The sequence below is a fragment of the Pelmatolapia mariae genome, linkage group LG1 (genome assembly GCF_036321145.2).
Source record: "Pelmatolapia mariae isolate MD_Pm_ZW linkage group LG1, Pm_UMD_F_2, whole genome shotgun sequence".
NCBI classification, from domain to species: Eukaryota; Metazoa; Chordata; class Actinopteri; order Cichliformes; family Cichlidae; genus Pelmatolapia; species Pelmatolapia mariae.
Window position 1 is genome coordinate 30,485,135 of NC_086227.1, and position 18,839 is coordinate 30,503,973.

The 18,839-nt window shown below is 40.9% G+C and overlaps 1 protein-coding gene across 1 annotated transcript in view; it reads right to left on the minus strand.

Moving 5' to 3' along the window:
• cd276 (CD276 molecule) overlaps positions 1–18,839 on the minus strand; it is a 67,214-nt gene that overhangs the window by 42,711 nt on the left and 5,664 nt on the right. Inside the window, exons 3-4 of the mRNA XM_063465142.1 lie at positions 8,232–8,582; positions 6,454–6,750 (exon numbers count right to left, since the gene is read on the minus strand). Coding sequence (XP_063321212.1) covers positions 6,454–6,750; positions 8,232–8,582 — 648 coding nt within the window. The remainder of the gene's footprint in view (positions 1–6,453; positions 6,751–8,231; positions 8,583–18,839) is intronic.

The following is an 18,839-nucleotide window of genomic DNA, read 5'->3' on the forward strand; positions in this document are numbered from 1 at the left end:
TAAGAAATGCTCTAGCCAGGGTCCTAAGCTTTTTGGACAGTTTACAATTTTCAGAATTTTGCCTTTCTATATCACCACTATAAAAAAGTGAAGTAATATACATAATGAATTGCTGGTCTATTAGCTTTGTAGCATTTAACCAAAGAAGCAAAAATCCTTCAGCTTCTATCAACAGTTAACACCGCTGAGCCATTTACATTTGCAGAAATACAAAGCCAAGTCTGCCTTTACCATGTTTGATAGGTGATTTGATACGTTCTGAATTATGAATGCTTCCTTCCCATCCCCATAATATTTTCATGTGATCACGGTGGTACAAGTTCATCTTGGCTTCATTTGTCTAAAGAATCCTTTTGGATGTTTACTAGCAAAGTCTACTTTCTGTTCTTGAGTGCTACCACTGATAGGTAAACCCTCATTACATTCATGAATGCACTGTTTGTGGACTTGACAATGAAATGCCTAAACAAGCGTCCTTACTTGTCTGTAAAGGGGTATTTCTTGATCAAATAGAAAAGAGTATTTCTTCTTTTTTTAAGACTGTGCCAAATTGTTGATTTGGCCTCTCCTAAAGTTTTTGCCATCTCTCTAAATTGGTCTGTTTTCTTTTCGCCATAATGACAGCTTTTTTGTAGCATCTCTCTGGTCAACATACTGAGAGTTTCTGTGAATTAATTTCACACCAGTTTATTTCCTTAATTTGTCATTAAATAACAAAAAGCCAGGTCACACATGGCCACGGTACTGCATATCAGTCAAGTTTCCAATTATTTTTCAGCCTATGAAAAATGTAAAAATGGGTAACTGTAATATCATCTCGCCTGCTTCACTTCAAATCAGTTGTGGTGATGACCAGAGTCACAATTACAACAAATGTGTTATTACCCAAAAGCTCAGAAACTTGACTGTATGTCAGTGTTGCTTTTAATTGTAGCAAAGAAAAACATTCTGACAACCTGACAATGCCAAAAGCTTTGCAAAACCACACAGATCAGCAACTGCCCACAACGGAATATAACCCAACAATCCCTCAGAGCTGCTAACAGTACTGGGACCATGACAAATAACATTGCCTGGGCCATAATACAGGGATAAAATTTCCTATACTGAAGGCCCAGAAGAGGACGTCTTAGAGCACTGACAGCAGCAAGTGGCCTGGAGTTAATAATCCTGATAGGAATTAATGTGCTTACAATGGTGCATTGCTGCCTACCTGAATTTATTTTAGATTGCCTACATTACTTCATCTGTCTATTGGGTTGTTTTCCCTAGCTGGGCTGCAGATAAGACAGAGCATACATTCAGCAAGAGGAAGAAGGCCTGTTTGTGCACTGGACACTAATTAATACAGTCGAGAAACTTGCTTGCTTGCTGCTCTGCTGACAACAGATTCATTTATACTGTTTTTTTTCTGTTTCTCTGACGGCTCTGTTAATTGCATTTAAATTAGACTTTGTTCAACAGAGAACCAGGGCCAACACAGTGGTTTGTTGTGGAATCTAGAAACAAAACCTTGATTTGGGGCGAAATATTCCCCCAACGTTGACGGACAGAGCTTTTGATAAGAGATCCTACTGAAGTAAGATGCAAACATGCTTGTAAAATATGTCATGAATAATTGCAATTACTACATTTCACCACAACAGCTACTCTAATGAGAGAAACTTTAAAGCAGCAGATACCACATCTTTCTGTTTAGCCCTTTGGCAACTGGAGTACAGCAATGCTTTTACTTCAATTTAAGATACATTAATGTTTCAAACTGCTGCACAATTTTTTCTTCAGGGATTCTAGGAGAAAAAAATAACGTATATGACAACATTCTGAGAAAACAGTCATTGAAAGTCTTAGAAACAGCAGAGAGCTGGGTGTTTTATGGGTTGAATGAGTCTGGCAGGTGGCTATTTAGATGGCAATATGATGTCAGGATTAAGCTTTGAAAACATAATGACACAAACTGAAAAAAGTTGTAAGAAGCAAGCTGGCACACATCTAATGATGTAAAATAATACTTCTAAGTGGAATGAATACAGAATATTTTCACAAACCCCACTTACCATTAGCACCTGTGTTAGAATCCGTCTGCCTGACAAAGGTCAATGTTTGTATAGCAATTAAAAATATTTTTTAACCTTGATTTACCCAGCGAAGGTTGAATATGAATGCATTTGTTTCACAATTATACAGTAACAAACAATCTCCTTGGGGATACACCGCAGGCAAAAGTTTGTGGTGTACCTTGAGAATGGGCTGCTCAGAAAAGACTCTCAGAAAGAAACTGTTAAGGTATAAAACATTAATGTTCACCATCAGGCATGTATTTGCATAAGAGTCTTTCATAAAGCCAAATGAGTTGAGCAATCCTTCAGATATTATGAGCTGAAAGGGATTTAAGGACGGTTAATATTAGTTACAGTTAGGGTTCATGCATGGTAAAAAATGTCACGTACTGCTTACAAGCAAGAAGATTGGTGATTGTTGCAAAGCAAGCAAAACACACACAAACAAAGCCAATCCCAACCATTTGCGCCATCAGCACATTGTCTCACACCAAGAAGATTCTGGGTTTCCACCCCTGTCAGGGCAGAGAAGTTAAAATGCTCGCTGTGCTTGTGTGGGTTTTCTCTTGAGCTCCAAAGGAACCACAGAGGAATCGAGTTTCTCCTACCATCAAAGACACACTAGGTCTTTCATCAAAGTGATCAAGTACCAAGCTGTGGACCCCAGGGACTAACTGCTCCTAATATTAAGGATTATTTAAATACCAATAAAGAATTACCCTACACGGATCAGTATAAAATAACTTAAGATACTGTAAATTGCCCTTTTACCTAGCTTCCTTAACTAGGGTCTACAAAGCACTTCACAGTGCCTTTGAGCACTTGACATAGGACATTCTAGAAAATGTTTTTTCTTTAATACTTTTGCTCCACAGCAAAACTTTTGATTTTTTTAGGATCACACCAACATTTTCACAATAATGTAGTAGGGTGCTGGTTTTGAGGCAATTTTAGTTGAGCCGGTGAAGCTGCCTAATGATCATGGAAGTCTTAACATAAGGTGGTAATCACCTTAGAGGCTGCTCCATTCCTCTTTACACAAATAAGGGTACTTACTGAATTAAATCTGAAAAAGACCCAATCATGACTAAAATATTAAGAGATGGAAAATGTAAAAAAATAAAAAATAAAATAAATACAAAAATGATGAGGTTAAAAATAGTCATTTTCCCAATGATTGTTCAGGCAGTGTACAAAACAACAGTGCTAACCTTTAACTAACTCTGCTACCCAATGAAACCTAGAAAATTGTGTAAAGATAGTAAAATCCAGCAGGAAATTTTTCGTGCTAGGTGGGATGGCCTCACATTCCATCTGCAAGTCTATCTGCAGCGTGTCAGGTCATAAATGCCACAGCTCTGGGCTCAGCAAACATTGTTCTTTCCGTCTTACTTTCTGTCATCTACTTCATACCCCTCCTAACTCTGCCTCCCTTGCTCCCTCTATCTTCCTACATCATCTCTCTATCTCCTTCCTTTCCTCACTCGATCTCCATCGGCACACTTTTCACTGTAAATGCTGTGCCAGCAGAGCAATGCCGGGGAAATGGTGCCTTTCACATTGAGAGAGCAAGCAGACGGAGTGGGGGTGGTGCTGGAGGGGGTGTTCAGTGACAGTCCTGAAACCCAGCCATCAGACAACACACTGCAGCAATCACACAGCTCCAGAAGATGGGATACACTGCTAAAGCTCTACATTCAGAAAAGGATCTGGAAATCAGAAAAAAATGATAGGAGACAAACTGCTGATCCCCAAAACATAATTGTTTTTGACAAGAACAAAGTGGTCAGAATAGGTTGCGAGTGTGAGACAGTGAACGGCATCAAGAAAAGAGAAGGGGGAAGGGAGGGAGGTTCGTGCCCAGGCACACTGTCCAGGCAAACAAATAGGCAACGGTTCATTTGAGGACAGAGGCTGCGCCTTTCCATCATTCAACTGTTCATTAATACCAACTATTCCTGTGGGTCTCCCCACACCTAATCTGTGCTTCAATCTGCAAATTTATCAATATCCCAGCAACACAAAAAACATTCTCTACTCCAGGACCTCAGCTTAAAAGCTGACCAACACTCTGCAGGGCATTGCTAAAACAGTCTCAGAGATGTCTGGTGATATCTGCATATGCTGTGTGAATGTTTTGTTGGAAGTTAAGATGTTTATGGTACAGAAGTTTAAATAGTACTAACAGGAAAAGAGGTATGAGTATGTGTTAAGGAACACTTTACACAGACTCTCAACATGTAGCTCATGCCAGACTACATAGTGCTGGGCTCAGTTTGGGTAAAGGGTTCATTTTCTCAAAATTAACCTTGTCAAACTTGTGTTCTGCCTGGGGGAGATTTGTATTACTATTGTAATTTTTCAATCAAAGACTGGGGAGAGTGTGAAATTTGAACATGCTTGTTCACACTTTACCTCTTCTCATCTCTCTCTCACGCTCTCTCTTTACTCTCTTATTTCTTACTCTTTTTTTTCCACATTCATAGTCCATTTAGAATTTTAAGCAGATTTCACCCATTCTTATAATAGGATTCATCCCTGCCTGAGTGTGGTGTGCTGTTCCTAAGTGTATACAGCAAGCGCGTTCGCAATATCAACTCAAGCTCGGCACACTCTGCTACTCCAGCAGAAGAGTTCTGCTAGGTCAGAATTAATTACACAAACTGTTAAGTACACACCAGCTGTTGTAAACAAATGCAAATACATTTTCATTTCAAACAAGCCCCCTTGTATCGTGACACAAAATACTATAAATCTTCTGTGTGTTTACTTACAACTTGGGCCATCATCAAGCTGTGCTGCCGCTCCTACTGAGAAATTACTCTTATTCATGTGCACCCAGTTGCTGAAAATTGCAATCACCACTGCTTTAATTAAGGGTTCCCCTAGTTTATTTGTGGATTTGCTTCTTTTGTTGTCTCCCTTTGTTACAACAAGTTTCAACGCGGTCTTTTGGACTATTTTGGTTTTTGTTGTCTTCTTTGATTGGGTTTCTTGACGCAGGTTTTCTTTGATGTTTAGTTTGGGAAAAAACCAAGACCGTAGAATGATATATAAGAATAGCTTTACCATCAGGGAACAAATCTGTAATGTTTAAATGTCTGGATTCCCATGTACAGGCTGCATTACTAATAAAAGCTATGCAAATAAATAAGAAAAATATTGTTGTAGTATTGACTTGCCTCTCCTAGAAAAAAAAATGACCAACTGCATGACCTTTTAAATCACTTGCCCAGAAGGCTTCATCAACATTTTTCAAAATGGGAGAGTTTTGTTTGTAGAGAGGAAACAGAAGAGTGAAAAAATTGACGTGAAAGAAAATAACACTATTATATCTATCTCAGCAAAACCAGAAATAGTCCATCAATCCAGCAAATGGAGAAGGGTAATAGCCACCACAGACTATTTTAACAATTACTTTACTTCCCTTCAGTCGTATTTCATTCACACCGTGTTTTTAATACCTTTCTACTCCCCCAATGGTACTTCTGACTGGTTATCTGTGCTGTTTTAAAAGAGGCCAACCAAATTGTTAGAAAGGCCACCTTCCCTCAGCCATCCAGTCCTGCCAATCGGCCATCCTGTTTCCAGACAGCACAGTCATTTCCCAGCCCAGTGGAGCAGCACTCCCTGACCTCTGCCTCGACCTCCGCCTCAACAACCCAAGCTCCAGCACCAGCTTCAGCCCAGAGAGCAGGCTCAGGCCACCTCTACTTATTTATGAGCCATTTCACACAGTGCTGCTCCCATTAGAGACCCAGCCTTGGCCCACCTTACACGGTACTCTCCTTGCACTTAACACACAGAATACACCAGCAGCGCAGGGGGGGACATGGATGGTAGGTGGTGGTGGTGGGTGGGTGTAGGAGACTATTAGACCTGTCATACAGGTACTGTCACACATATTGCTAAAGATTACATAAAACAATGAAAGACAGGACAGCACATCACCCTGATCCCTGGTTAGCAAATGCTTCCTGCAGACAGCTGCTGGGAGGCCAATTGCTTCTAACTGCACATTCTTTCATTATCTGCTGAATAGCTATTTGACTATGCTTAGGGAAATAATAACTCACTGATCTAATTTAACAATGCACAAGAACTGATAGGTTATGCTTATTGGACCATAATTGGACATTTCATTATTTCTCATTCATTTCTTTATATCATTACTGTGACTTAGAAAGGGAGAAAAAAGTTAAGCATCCACAGCAGAAAATTCAACTCATTGATTGATTAACAAAAGCTTACAAGACTTTAATAAGAAATGCTACATATTTATGAATGAACAAAAAAATGCAGTGTAAGCTGGTAACGTTAAAAAACGTTGGAAACCAACGAGAATTTGCTTGCTCGCTCTCCACATGAATGAGAACACTTTTATAAATCCCACCTGTGACTGTAACGGAGATGTAGCCCTCCTCTCCAAGTATTGGGTTGATCAGTCGGCAGCTGTAGGTACTGTTGGGCTCCAGCACCACTGTTAATACACTGGTCACAGTAAACAGCCCTTCTTCATTGGCCACAACTGAAGTGGTGATATTCTCTGTCAGGTTGCGCCCGCCCGCGTCCTGCCATATGACATCGCCCTCAGGATAACCACCATAGGACACACAAGTCAGGGCAACCTCATCACCTGGCCGCAGGTTGGATTGAGGCTCTAAAGTCACCACGGGCTTGGAATAGGGTGCTGGAAAAAAAAAAAAAGTGCACACAAAGAAAGATAAGAGATGGGTTAGGACTGAAGGAGGGAGTGAAGAAAAAAAGAGGAATAGGATGAGTAAAGACAGGTGAGAATAGGGATAAGAGAGCAGCAGAGTCATACTGAATTCACTAGTTTTAGATTCTCTGCAGTGAGTGTCACCCTGGGAACTGTTTGACATGATTCCCATTAAATTCTTAATTATATTTAGGGAGCTTAGCATAACACAGTGCTTAAGATCCCACAGACAGCATCTGCGGCACATCCTGATGCTGCATCTCAACACTCTAACGCCACTCTCTCTGGAGACCCAAAGCACTGAGCCACTCCCAGAAAGAAAAATATAGTGCAAGCGAGTGAGGAGGAGGCCTGGGAGAAAACTGCCATGCTGAGAGATTTGGGACGACTCAGCCTATGGCACAGAAAAGAGTGTAGAGGGGTGGAGGTGAGGGGTGAGTCGTCAGCCTCGGCTAGAATCACGCTTTTCCAATCCCTTGAGCTGAAGCATGAGTACAGAGGTGGCGAAGAAAGAGGCTGCTGTATTCCCAGAACCAATCATTGCACAACAAACAATGGGGTGGAGCTGAGGGCGAGATGAAATAAGTTTGAACTGCTTTTTGAAAAGTGGACTCTCAATACAAAGACGGATATAGTGTGGCACACACTAACTTCCCCAGCTGTCCATTTGACTGACAGATTTCCGTTGAGAGTTCCATTCATTTTCTTTCAGCACAGCTGAAGGAAATCTGCAGTGTTACTTTAAATGCTGGCTAAAAATAGAATACCTATCATTCTAATGCATAAAATGAAACCAATTTGTCACCGTTGGAGGCAGTGCTGTCCCTTTCCCCGGCAGAGGGGAAAAAAAGAAAAAAGAATGCATATGAAACATATTCATTAGCACTGCCTGATGCATAAAACAGAAACAAACTCACAACAGATACAGAAATGTGAGAAGGGATGAAAGGCACAAAGTACCACTACAAATAAAAAGAAGAATCCCTGCTGTGAAAGTGGGATGTGTAGTTACCCAGAAGAGAAGGTGTTAGCGATGGCTGATTGACCATAACAACGGCTAATAATCAATGTCATCAGATAATGATGACAGAATCAATGCTTGACCAAAATCAATGCTTAACAGCCCAGAGGAAACTGTTTACATCTTGAGAAAGGAATTTATCCCAAAGAAGTTAATTGTACAAAAGTTAAATTGATTATATTTAACTGGTGCATATATGCTCATTATGTAGTTGTTGTTAGCGATACTAGATCAAGGTGAATTCATAAAAATGTGCAACTCTATTTCTTTAGCCTAATTCAAGAATCAGAATGAGAATACTTCATTAATCCCTACGGAAATTATGATTCCATTACACCACGAATGTAGAATATAGCATTTATCGATCTTGAAAAACACTTTTCACATTTTGTGCATTTTAATGTGTCACAGACATCACAGCTTGACTTACCAGCCACCTGCAGCAGCAAAGCAGCGCTGCCAAAGTCCTGCACCCTCACAAAGCAGGTATAGCTGCCTTCATCAGCCACCACCACCCTGCTTAGTAGGAGTGAAGCATTGCCCAGGCCCAGCTGGTTGGGAAACAGTCTGGTACGGTTGGCGAATCTCTCTGCCTGGTCTGCCAGCTGGTCGTGTCCCTCCAAGTACCTATGCACACTGCGTTGTGTGTCTGTCAACTGCCAGAAGACACTCATTTCGGACGAGTTGAAGGGGTTGGTGTGGTTAAAGGAGCAGTTGAGTACCACATCACTGGAGTGCAACGCCACAACTGGCTGCTCTGGGACATTCAGTTCCAACACAGCTATAAGAAAGAACAAACATTACATCAGTATAAATAAAAAGAAAACACTGGGGAAAAAATACCAGTATTGTAAAGAAATGTTGTATTCTGTCAGCAACAGAAAAAATTAATTTATTAAATATACTTTTAGACATTTTCCAGCAGACATCTGTAGTCAGAAGCCTTTATTATGCCAATCATGCATGCCAAGCATCATTTCTTTGTCCCTTGGCTAGCCTAAAATAAACAATAAATAGTATTATTAAAGACTATTTGGCTCATGTGTAGTATAAACATAAAGTATTCACTGAATCACAGTATTAATTCAGTGTTCAAATGTGAAAGACTGACACCTACTCAAATGTGAATGTCTTTGAAAATGAAATCAATGCTGCATTTTGAAATGTATGCTGTGACTGAAACATCCACTTTGGGCAGCACAGTAGCATAGAAAAGGCGAGACGGGATGAAGGCAAGAGGGGGATGAAGAGTGGAGATCTGGAGGTAAGCATTAGGACTTTGTTTGTGTTCCTATAGGCCTTGCCTCCTGGCGATGGCTCAGTGTGCTGAAACTCAGCAACGGAAGCAACAACATCTGTATAGCTTTAGGTTAATCGTTAGTTAAATCTAAAAAGACTTTGGTGGTGATAGCGGTGGAAGATAAATGCAGAAAAACTATTGAACGTGTGTTTTCGGAGACTAAAAAGTGACTGTGCTTCGTACTCAGAGGCTGCGCATCTGTATGTATGCATTTTGTCTGTCTAGACTAGGCCAAGCGCAAAGACACAGCATAATCATTGTGGATTAGTAGCCATTGCAGGCAGTCTAAAGTACATCCATGGTATTCTCAAGAGTCAGCATTCTCCATTGATCCCTGTCTGCTGTTATACAACTCTGAGACACTCATCAGCATCACAGGAGAGAAAAAAGCCAGTCGGCCCCTGGAGCAATACACTCTATGCTCAGGCTCTCTAATTGTTATAATCACAGCGTCATTTTAGCCTCAGCACCCCTTTTTGAGCTCTGTCTATCTCACAGCCAATGTCAATGTTGAATCACTTTGCTATGAAGGATATTTGACTGCTGCAGAGGTGCAGTAATTACTTTGCCTATTAACAACAAACAAGTCTTTCATCTGAGAGGGTTCATATATGGATGGATATTGCTAAGTCAAGGCAGACCTATTTTCAATCACATTCAGCCAATCCCAGCAAGGTGGCCTCCACATTACACCCCCCAATACCCTGCTCCTCTGCAGGAACAGTGCCACCTACTGGATTACCTCTCAACTGCAGATGAGGACAGGAAAAAAGCGTCGATTTATGCTAGTAGAATCTCTTGTAAGCAGAATACAACTGCATATAAATGGCTAAAACTGAAAACACAATGCAGTTATCTGTGTTTTTACCCAAGTAAAAAAGTTATAGTGAAGGACACGCTGCATAAAGTAAAAACAGTAACATAAAAACAAAAGCACAAAACAGTTTCTCTTACAGAAGACCATCATATCTGTGTCATAGGTTAATGAGTTGGTATTACCTCAGAGTGTCTGCACCAACAAAGTGCCAATCACAACAATTCTCTTATCCTCAAGGTGAAAATGGCAGGAGGCTTTTTTTCTGTGATTACAAAAGCTCTACTGTTGTTGTGGGTGTTTTCTATCTCCCTATACTGTGCACACATTCACTCAGCAGGGCTACACAATACAGAAGAGTTATCACACCAAAGCATGGCAGAAGCAAGCGGCATTCTGTCGCCACCAATGGGGATAACTGAGCAAATTTCTAGAGTTTGTATCGGCACTGTCTTAGAAGACAGTCCAACCTTTGTGGCAATGAACAGGTTGATGGTATTTTTTGTATAAGTAGAGGGTCAGTGACGGCCTCTACGAGACATGCATGTCGAAGGAGGAGGAGAGAGAGCAATTAAATCACTCCCCAAGCAGCCTGGGATGACTCACACCACTGAGTTCGTACACGAAGGGGGAAGGGAAGAGGGGAATAAGAAAGAGAGGCTGGCGTTGAGCTCACACTTAAAGATAATATCTGGAAACAAGCCAAGGAAGAGGCTGTGGTGAAGCCTCACACACTAATCCCTCAACCCGGACCAGAGCCATGTCAGAGAAGAGAGAGAGACAGAAACTCCCCTCTCTCATTCTACATCTCCACCTCTTCCCACCTCTTTCATTCACTGCTTCTTTAAGCAGTGACCTACCACTCACTCCAAGGCCCTGTGAGGACACAGCTCTACACAGGGACCTTGTGTAGAGACACCGACTTGGGTTTGGAAAGAGAACACAAGGGGGGAATTTTGCATTGCATCAAGGGGAGGGGATTGGACAGGAGAGGAGGGCAAGCTAGGCCGGTTGACGTCATGGAAAACGCACATCTGATGTCCTATTCGTCAGAGGTGAAGCACCACAAGCCAAAGCGAATGAGCACACGCGGTTTTTGATCTGCTGCTGCTTACAACCAAAATCATTTATACGTTTACGTGCAAACAGCAGAAAGACAACATATATTTAAATACAAAAAAAGAGATATTGGATTGCCCTCTAAAAAAATGATTTGGAATATAATGGCAGCAATGCATGTAAAACATATACAAAAGCACAAAATTGTTGTTTTGTTTTTTTATTCACCTGTGCCTAAATAATCTTTGGTTTATAAAGCTGTATGCATTAAATGAAATCAACTCATATAGCATAAAGACAACATCCCCAAGAGAATGCAACTTTACACTAGGATGCTGTACCTTTTTGGAACACTGCTGCACAACAAACATCATCTTCTGTACAACAGTTGACTTTTTGATATGTTTCCACAGAGGTCTGCTACCGACACGAAAAAACACGCTTTCTGAGCAGAGACAAGCATAAGCAGGAGAAGATAAAGACTGCAGTGCTTGTGGTCTTCCATGAGGAAGCTGCCCTGCACATTGTCTCCAGGCTATTCATGTCTTCTCAGAGGGTAAGTGAGGATCTCACCTCTCCCTTCTCTCTCTCGATAAAGAGATGCTCAGAAGCCATAGAGGGCAGGCTGGGAGATGTCAGGCTGTGGGGATTTACACACTGCACTTTGTGTTTATGGGTCTCAGCTCTGTTTGAGTGCCTGCGAGACAGAGACGGGCACTTTCACAGCCGACATGAAATAAACTCATTACAGCCTTTGCGAGCACTGGCAACGGGCCCCGCTTAGCAGCAAGGCACAGGGCTGGCTAGAAAAGGCTGCAAGTGATCTTCACACTGCTCTCCACTCTACTTTCAAGACTACCCACTACCTTGTCACTATCAACACCTCCTTCCATCCTGCTTTCCTGAGACATGCAAGGTATGGGTGCTACTGGGTTTTCTTCTACCCAGAGTTTTTCATATAGTGAACAGCATGCTCACTAGGCACATGAGATGAGCTTGGAGGCTGACTGTGAGACTGAGAGACAGTGTGATATGCAAGAAGACAGCAAAGGTGAATCTGAACTGTTATACTGGGGCTGCTCACAGGGTAAAGCACGAGGCTGTTGGTAAATAAAACCCACAGATGCCTCGCATCAAACTGACAGATACCGACAGGTGAGTGTGCATGTGTTCACCCACATGCATTTACAGATGCAGTATGTGTTCGCGTTGGATTACCGAGCTGTGACTGTAGGCCTTCAACAGTCAATCTAGTTATTACAATAGGCTTTCATTTCGGCAAGTCTGATGTGCACACCTCAATTATTGTGTTATGTTATGTGCTGGATTTACAGTTAAACAAAATCAGTCGCTGAGTTTGTGTAATTTTCAACAAATTATTTTTTAACCTTGATGTACTTAAGTATTTCTGTATATGTAACTGTACAAACAACATCTGGATTAAATGATTAACGTTAGAAATAACCAGATATATGAAGATTAGATAAGAAGAAACAAGTAAGAGCCTCTTAACCAAGTATACTTAAACGGTGGAATGAGTAACTAGTATTGGAAAGCCATGTTTCCAGGGTACTGATATAGTAATAGAGTCTGCTGTGACATTCGTGAAACCAGAAAATACTCCTTACTCCTTGTATAGAGTGAATAAAAAACTGACTATGTACAATTTATACTACCAGCTTTATATATCATGAAAGAAGGGAAAGTATAGTGCCATTGAGCTTGAGTTAGCTTTATACTTTTGGCAGCTTTGTACTCTGGCAAGCTGTCCAGCCCAAACAGCAGACAAAAAAGTTGTATTAGAGACAATTTGCAATATTTAAAGTAAAACGCTCAAAACCAAATATATTTAAAAAAAAAAAAAAACAACAACTGGAAAGATGTCCTGTCATCACTTTCCTCCTGTCACTCACTCACATGCTTCACATGCGTCATGCAATTTACTCATTTCAACATCAATTTTTTTTTACCCCACAGCTCCAAAAGTGAGTCAACAAAGGGCTAAAATGTGCGAGCACATTCAGCTGCAAACAAGACCATGCATATACACTATACAGCAAGAGAGAAAAGGATAAGACAGACTTACAAATGAGCTTGGACATGTGTGTGGGACAAGGACAGTTTAAAAAGGTGCAAAAATGAGAAGAATATCCTGTTGCAGACAAGCATGCACCAATACAGAATATATCCAGGGAGAAGGAAAAAGAGGCAAGTTAGGTAGTGGTTACTGGTCTAAAGCGAAGCATCCATTCGTTTTCTGCTGCTAGATCATAGTACTGCAGAATTAAAATAAAAACCAAGCCTTTTCCAACAAACAGAGGTAAACAAAAATTTAAGTAGAGCAAGAGTGCAAGGGACAAGCTACTACCATATGTTCTTTCTGGAACATACTGAAGTACAGATGAAGACCTGGACAATAACACTCTTATCTTGCATTGTTGTTGATTGTTATTACCTGCTGTGAATCACATCATAATTGTAATCTAACTGACATGAAATCTATCTCTTTACAACTATATTTCAAATGTACAAATGGAAGAATTTTTGATACTTAAATAAACTAATTTATTAGTGAAAACTTGAGAAAAGTTTCCAATAGCAACAATACACTATGTCTCAAAGGTTGCATTCACTCTTTTGATCAGCTTTAAGTATTTTTGGGATGTTTTAGCTTTTATTATGACCAGAAAGCTTAGAAAGAAAACAGAGGAAAGACACACAGAAAATGGCTCTTGGCAGATTCAAACCCAGGCATCTGCAACAGCCTTACGGCATATGAGCCACCTGCTCAGTCTCCACGCCACCTAGCTTTAATCTCTAGCCTTCTCAGAGTCACATCATGTTCCAGTGTTCCTAAGTTTAATCAAACTGTTGATCGTTGCAAAATCTGATCCCTTCTGGAAAAAAAATGCTTGGAAAAACAAACTGTGCTGATGCCAAAAAGGGTCAGTTTTGCATGGATGTTACTACAAGATTAAAAAAAAAAAGATGGTTATGTCATTCCTGCTGTCTTTCAAAGATTTAACAACAAGAGCTGAAAGGTTTTGCACAAACAGTATTGTGCAGTAGGAGTAACAAGTGCTGTACAAATGTGTATACTGCAGTAGATCACTACTATGCTTTGTTGGAAAAGGGAAAGGCTACATAAAGTGTTAGTATTGATGAAATGTATCAGTGTTATCTGTATGAATGCAGTTTTAAACAAAATCCAGGTCCATAAACACAATCCTACTGACATATACACATATAGAGACAGAGAGACAACTTCATGCAGAAACAGACACCCAAAGGCCAGACAGCACATTGATATTCCACACCTGTATGACTGCTGACAGCTCCACAGCATCACACTGTCAGAGGATTTGGACATGAGGTACCCTGACACTACAATGGAGACACTGTTACAAAGTTGCTCTGGAGCAGAGAGGTTCCATCAGCCACAGACACAAACACACACATGTATACACAGTGCTACATCACTACTTGGGCCCCTTGCACTGTCCTTGACACACACACACACACACACACACACACACACACGTCATTATTCAAATCAGGAGTTTCTGCAGTAATCTACAAAGATACCTCCAGTCTTTATCATCAATGTCCACCACAAAAAAAATATTTTAACACTCAGTTCAATAATCATTTTTTTAGCACTACAAAAAAAGTGTCTTTGCTCCAATTAGAGTTAATTTCATTCCATTCTGTCCCACTTCATAAAGCTAATAATGGCATCAATTCAGTAACAGGGAATGGAGCCATTTGCACAATGAGTGTTTAACACAGTAAGTGCATGTTTAAAAGGTACAGCCCTGCTGAAACATGATACAACAAGTGCTAATATGATTTAATACATAAGGAACATCAAGCACAAGCACTGGAGGGGAAATTGCTGGGGCAATATTGACACAGCAAAGCAAACCGGTACGTAAGGTGCAATACTAACAGACTGCACCGACAGTGGGTTTTGGTTGGGCAGGGAGAGACGCAGGAGAAAAATGCTTTTACAACAGTGCCCCCCTCTGCTGATGAATGTAACTGTAGCTCAGCACATTTCTATTCTACACATTACGCTCTACCTGAACATCAAAGGATTTTGCTCAAAGGATCTGCGAGCCCTTTCATACCGATTACTCTTATGATATTACCAATCCCTGTATAAGTCTGAGGGGAACACTAGCTTTTGATTTCATGGTGTCAGAGCAGATGTGCATGTCCATAACACTCCTATTTGAAAAAAAATGCATTTGGAAAACATTAACTGAGTGATGGGAGCATGTGCATATTAAGTATGATATGGATAGGAATCACTGAGGACCGAGAGCTTATTCTCAAAAATATCATAAATCACAACAGGAATTATCATTGCTCTATTTTCCTTTTTCTCATTCATCTCTTACTTGTTCTCTACCTGTGTTTTTTCTGCCTTTCTTTCTTCATAGAAGTATGTCATCTCATATCCCGTCAATAACTCGTTAACGGACTTCGGCAGTCAGATGGTGTTGGCTAAAGAACAGTGGGCAGATAAAGGCAAGCCTCTGGCTTACAAGCTGGAGGGACAGAGAGCCTTTGATGAACAGGAGACAGAAAAACTAGTGAAGAGATGGTGTACATGAGAGCGCCTGAAGGTAGCAGTAGGGTCATGGGGTCAGATATTAGTAAAGTGAACATGATTTCTAATATTTAAAGCCTAACAAAAATAAGTGCTGCAGTTTGTTTCCAATTACAAAAGGTGAAAAACTAATTCATTTACTTGTTAATGCTCCACTAGGTCACAAATTGTTAGTAAGAACTGTTATTTGATGATGAATCTAGAGCTGATAATTTCTCATACTCTTCAAATGTTTTAGTATCGCCAACAGTGACTGAAGAAGCTGAAAATTAATCCAAAGCAGGGGAAGGCTATAATTTCAAATATTTGTCACTACGAGGTATCTGAAAGGGATTCAAATGTCACGCAGTTAGCCAAGAAACTGAAACTCAAAATTGGCTCCTACCACAAAACAATAATTGTAATGAGACCTTAAAATGTACTATGAAGTAGATTTTGCTGTAGTATTTATAATGTGCAACATCTACCAAAGAAGAAGTTTCTTGTGCATATCTCACAATTGTGGTTTGGTTTTTTCAGACCAAAGAATTTAACTAAACAATGCAGATCATGCATGCAAATTCAGTTTAATGTGTGTTTGTTGTTGGAGTTGAACATGAAACAATCCGACACATCACGACAAAAGACAGAGAGGCAGAGTTTTATCCCCACAGCACCCGACGTCACCACCGCCGTGTGTCAGACGCAACACCAGGCAAGCAGGGGTCTCCCTCTGTCAGCTGCTGGGATGCTTTCGCAGCAAGCCAGTAGTAGCTGTGACACTTCCCAAGCACAGACCAGCATCCGTTCAACACATTCATCAAAGCCTACTAGACACACAGCAGGCCCACATATGGCTTCAGGCCACTCTTCCCCTCCAGAACTGCAATCTCGGCATATTACCTGTATCAATTTTTTAACGATCCACAAGCCAGCATTTTTAAGACTTGTTGAAATAATCATGAGGTGCTTGTTGGGTAATGCACTCTGTTTCAATAAGTGCACTGTAAGAAAAGAAGAGCTGGGAAACAGTGAGACAGAGGCAAGCCAACAGAGACTCGTCATTATGTATGCACTGCAGCGAAACCAATCTTTGTTGAGCCTGTCCTCGATTGTTTTTAAAAGGATACTTTACTGGACACAATCAAATTAGCAAAAACATCACTGATACAGGGTAATAACCCTAAATTGAATTTGTGCACAGGCTAAAGTGTCCCCTCTCTGCAGAATCAATTGCTGTGAAGAGAAAAGGAGGGAAGGAAGAGGGTATTCATAGTTAGCAGACCTTTAAAAAGTACACTAGAGATGAAGGCATGAGCGGGCTATTTTCACGCTCTGGGGGCCCTGCCATAATCTGTGCCTGGCGACTACTTTACTAGATGCAATCTATCCAATTATGCTAGTTAATTTGAATTACCTTACAGCTCCCATCACTGAGAGTAAAAATCGTGTCTGGTTTTCAATTCTACATTTGCATGGATGCGATTCTCTTTCATTGTTTGGTTTCTAAGAGCTGCCCACAGCGAGCTCTGGCAGCCTAGTGACTGTGCTAACTGAACACAGAGTATGACAACAACAAGCAATTAGCTAGACAGCCTCCTGTTAGCTCTGCAACAGGCTGACACTGCTGTGTGCTGCAAGCCAAGACTGTTACTGTACTCAGCTAACTGTTGTGGCTCAGGCATTACTGTACACGGATCTGCAATTTTTTTGCTATTTGCAGACACCTGTAACCACAATACGTTATAATGAGCGTGATAAAAAAAATTCATCTGGGCTAAGTAACACGTAAGGTCAGGGGTCAAAGCCACTTCTGAGCAGGGTGGCAATCTTTTCTCTCTCCTGCTTCCTAAATAGAGAAAAACAACATCCACCTACAGACAAGGCTCTTCCTAGCTCTGGAGGCAACAGCTGTGCAGTGCTGTATGAGTAACATCAGGGAGAGATTTTACTCAGAATAATCCATCATCTGACTCCTGAGTCAGGATACAGCTGGGAGCTACAGAGACAATGTTACTATGCTGGGATGACAGTGCTGTCATGTGCCTTATTTCTTTTTCTTTTTTTTACCCCAAAACATACCATTCTCACAAAGTGTTTTGGCAAAGGCCACAAAGTAAAATCACGTCTGCTGATATGGGAACTTGCAGGAATTATCAAGAAATGACATGGTTGAGTACAACAAAGATTACAGCAAGTAATCCCAGCGAGGGAGTTAGAGACCTCGGAGACCCTGGATCATATCAGCACAGCCGTCCACACATACAAATAGATGCTCAGTGAAATGCACAAGTCTGTAGGTTTCTGTGTGTGCCAGCAGAAACTCTCTAAAGCTACAGGAAGTGGTGATAATAATAGTTTAAATAATGTCCACAAAATATGAGACTTTTGTAATATGATACGGTGTTACATAGGCAGACTATACTATCAAACTAGACTCCAACTAATTCACTTAGTGCTCCAGTTAGCAGAAAGTGAATCATTGTGTGAGCTACAATATAGCCCATTACCCGTGAGTTAAAGAGCTCCATCAGTCCCCGACACCTCCTCCTCCTCTTCCCTCCCACTGAGGGAAGCGAGTTAGGCAGTGGATGCTACACAGCCAGTAATGAGCAGGCCGCAGGCCCATTTGTGCTGGGAGAGAATAGGTCCCTAATGAACCACTGAAGACACTTAGGTCCACTGAGTCAAGATTGAAATGTGCCACTGATGGCCGATAGGAGGTTGTGTCAGCTCAACTGGAGAGCAGAAAAGGCAAAAAAAGCTCTTTAAATGATGGCGTTTTGGACGATAAAAGTTCTTTGTGAACTTTGAGGATTTGCGATCTGATTTTGTCCTTCTTCTTCAGGCTATATATTAATATAGAAGAATGGTACTCAATATGAGATTTAAATTTACATGGCATCAGCCACACACCAACTGAGAAAGGGCTGATGTTGAAATATATGCACTGTTGATACTTCTTTCGGCATATGCCGTTCCCTTCTTTTATTTACTGTCATGAGATGCCATCACGTCAGCCCAGGCTATTTGTTTCTTTTTTATGATGACAAGTTTTCTTTGAGCGTCATTTCTACTGAAGTGAAACTTTTGATTATGCGAGTCATGCATCCTCAGTTGCAACATCAACCACCAGCACCCTGCTTCCCAGTGTTATAAATATAATACGATGACTTCCTCATCACCCTTCTTGAGTCAAGGCAGGAAAACTCAACTTCTAGCATTTTTCACAGCGCACCTTACCTATGCCCAGAGCTCTCGCCACTCCTCA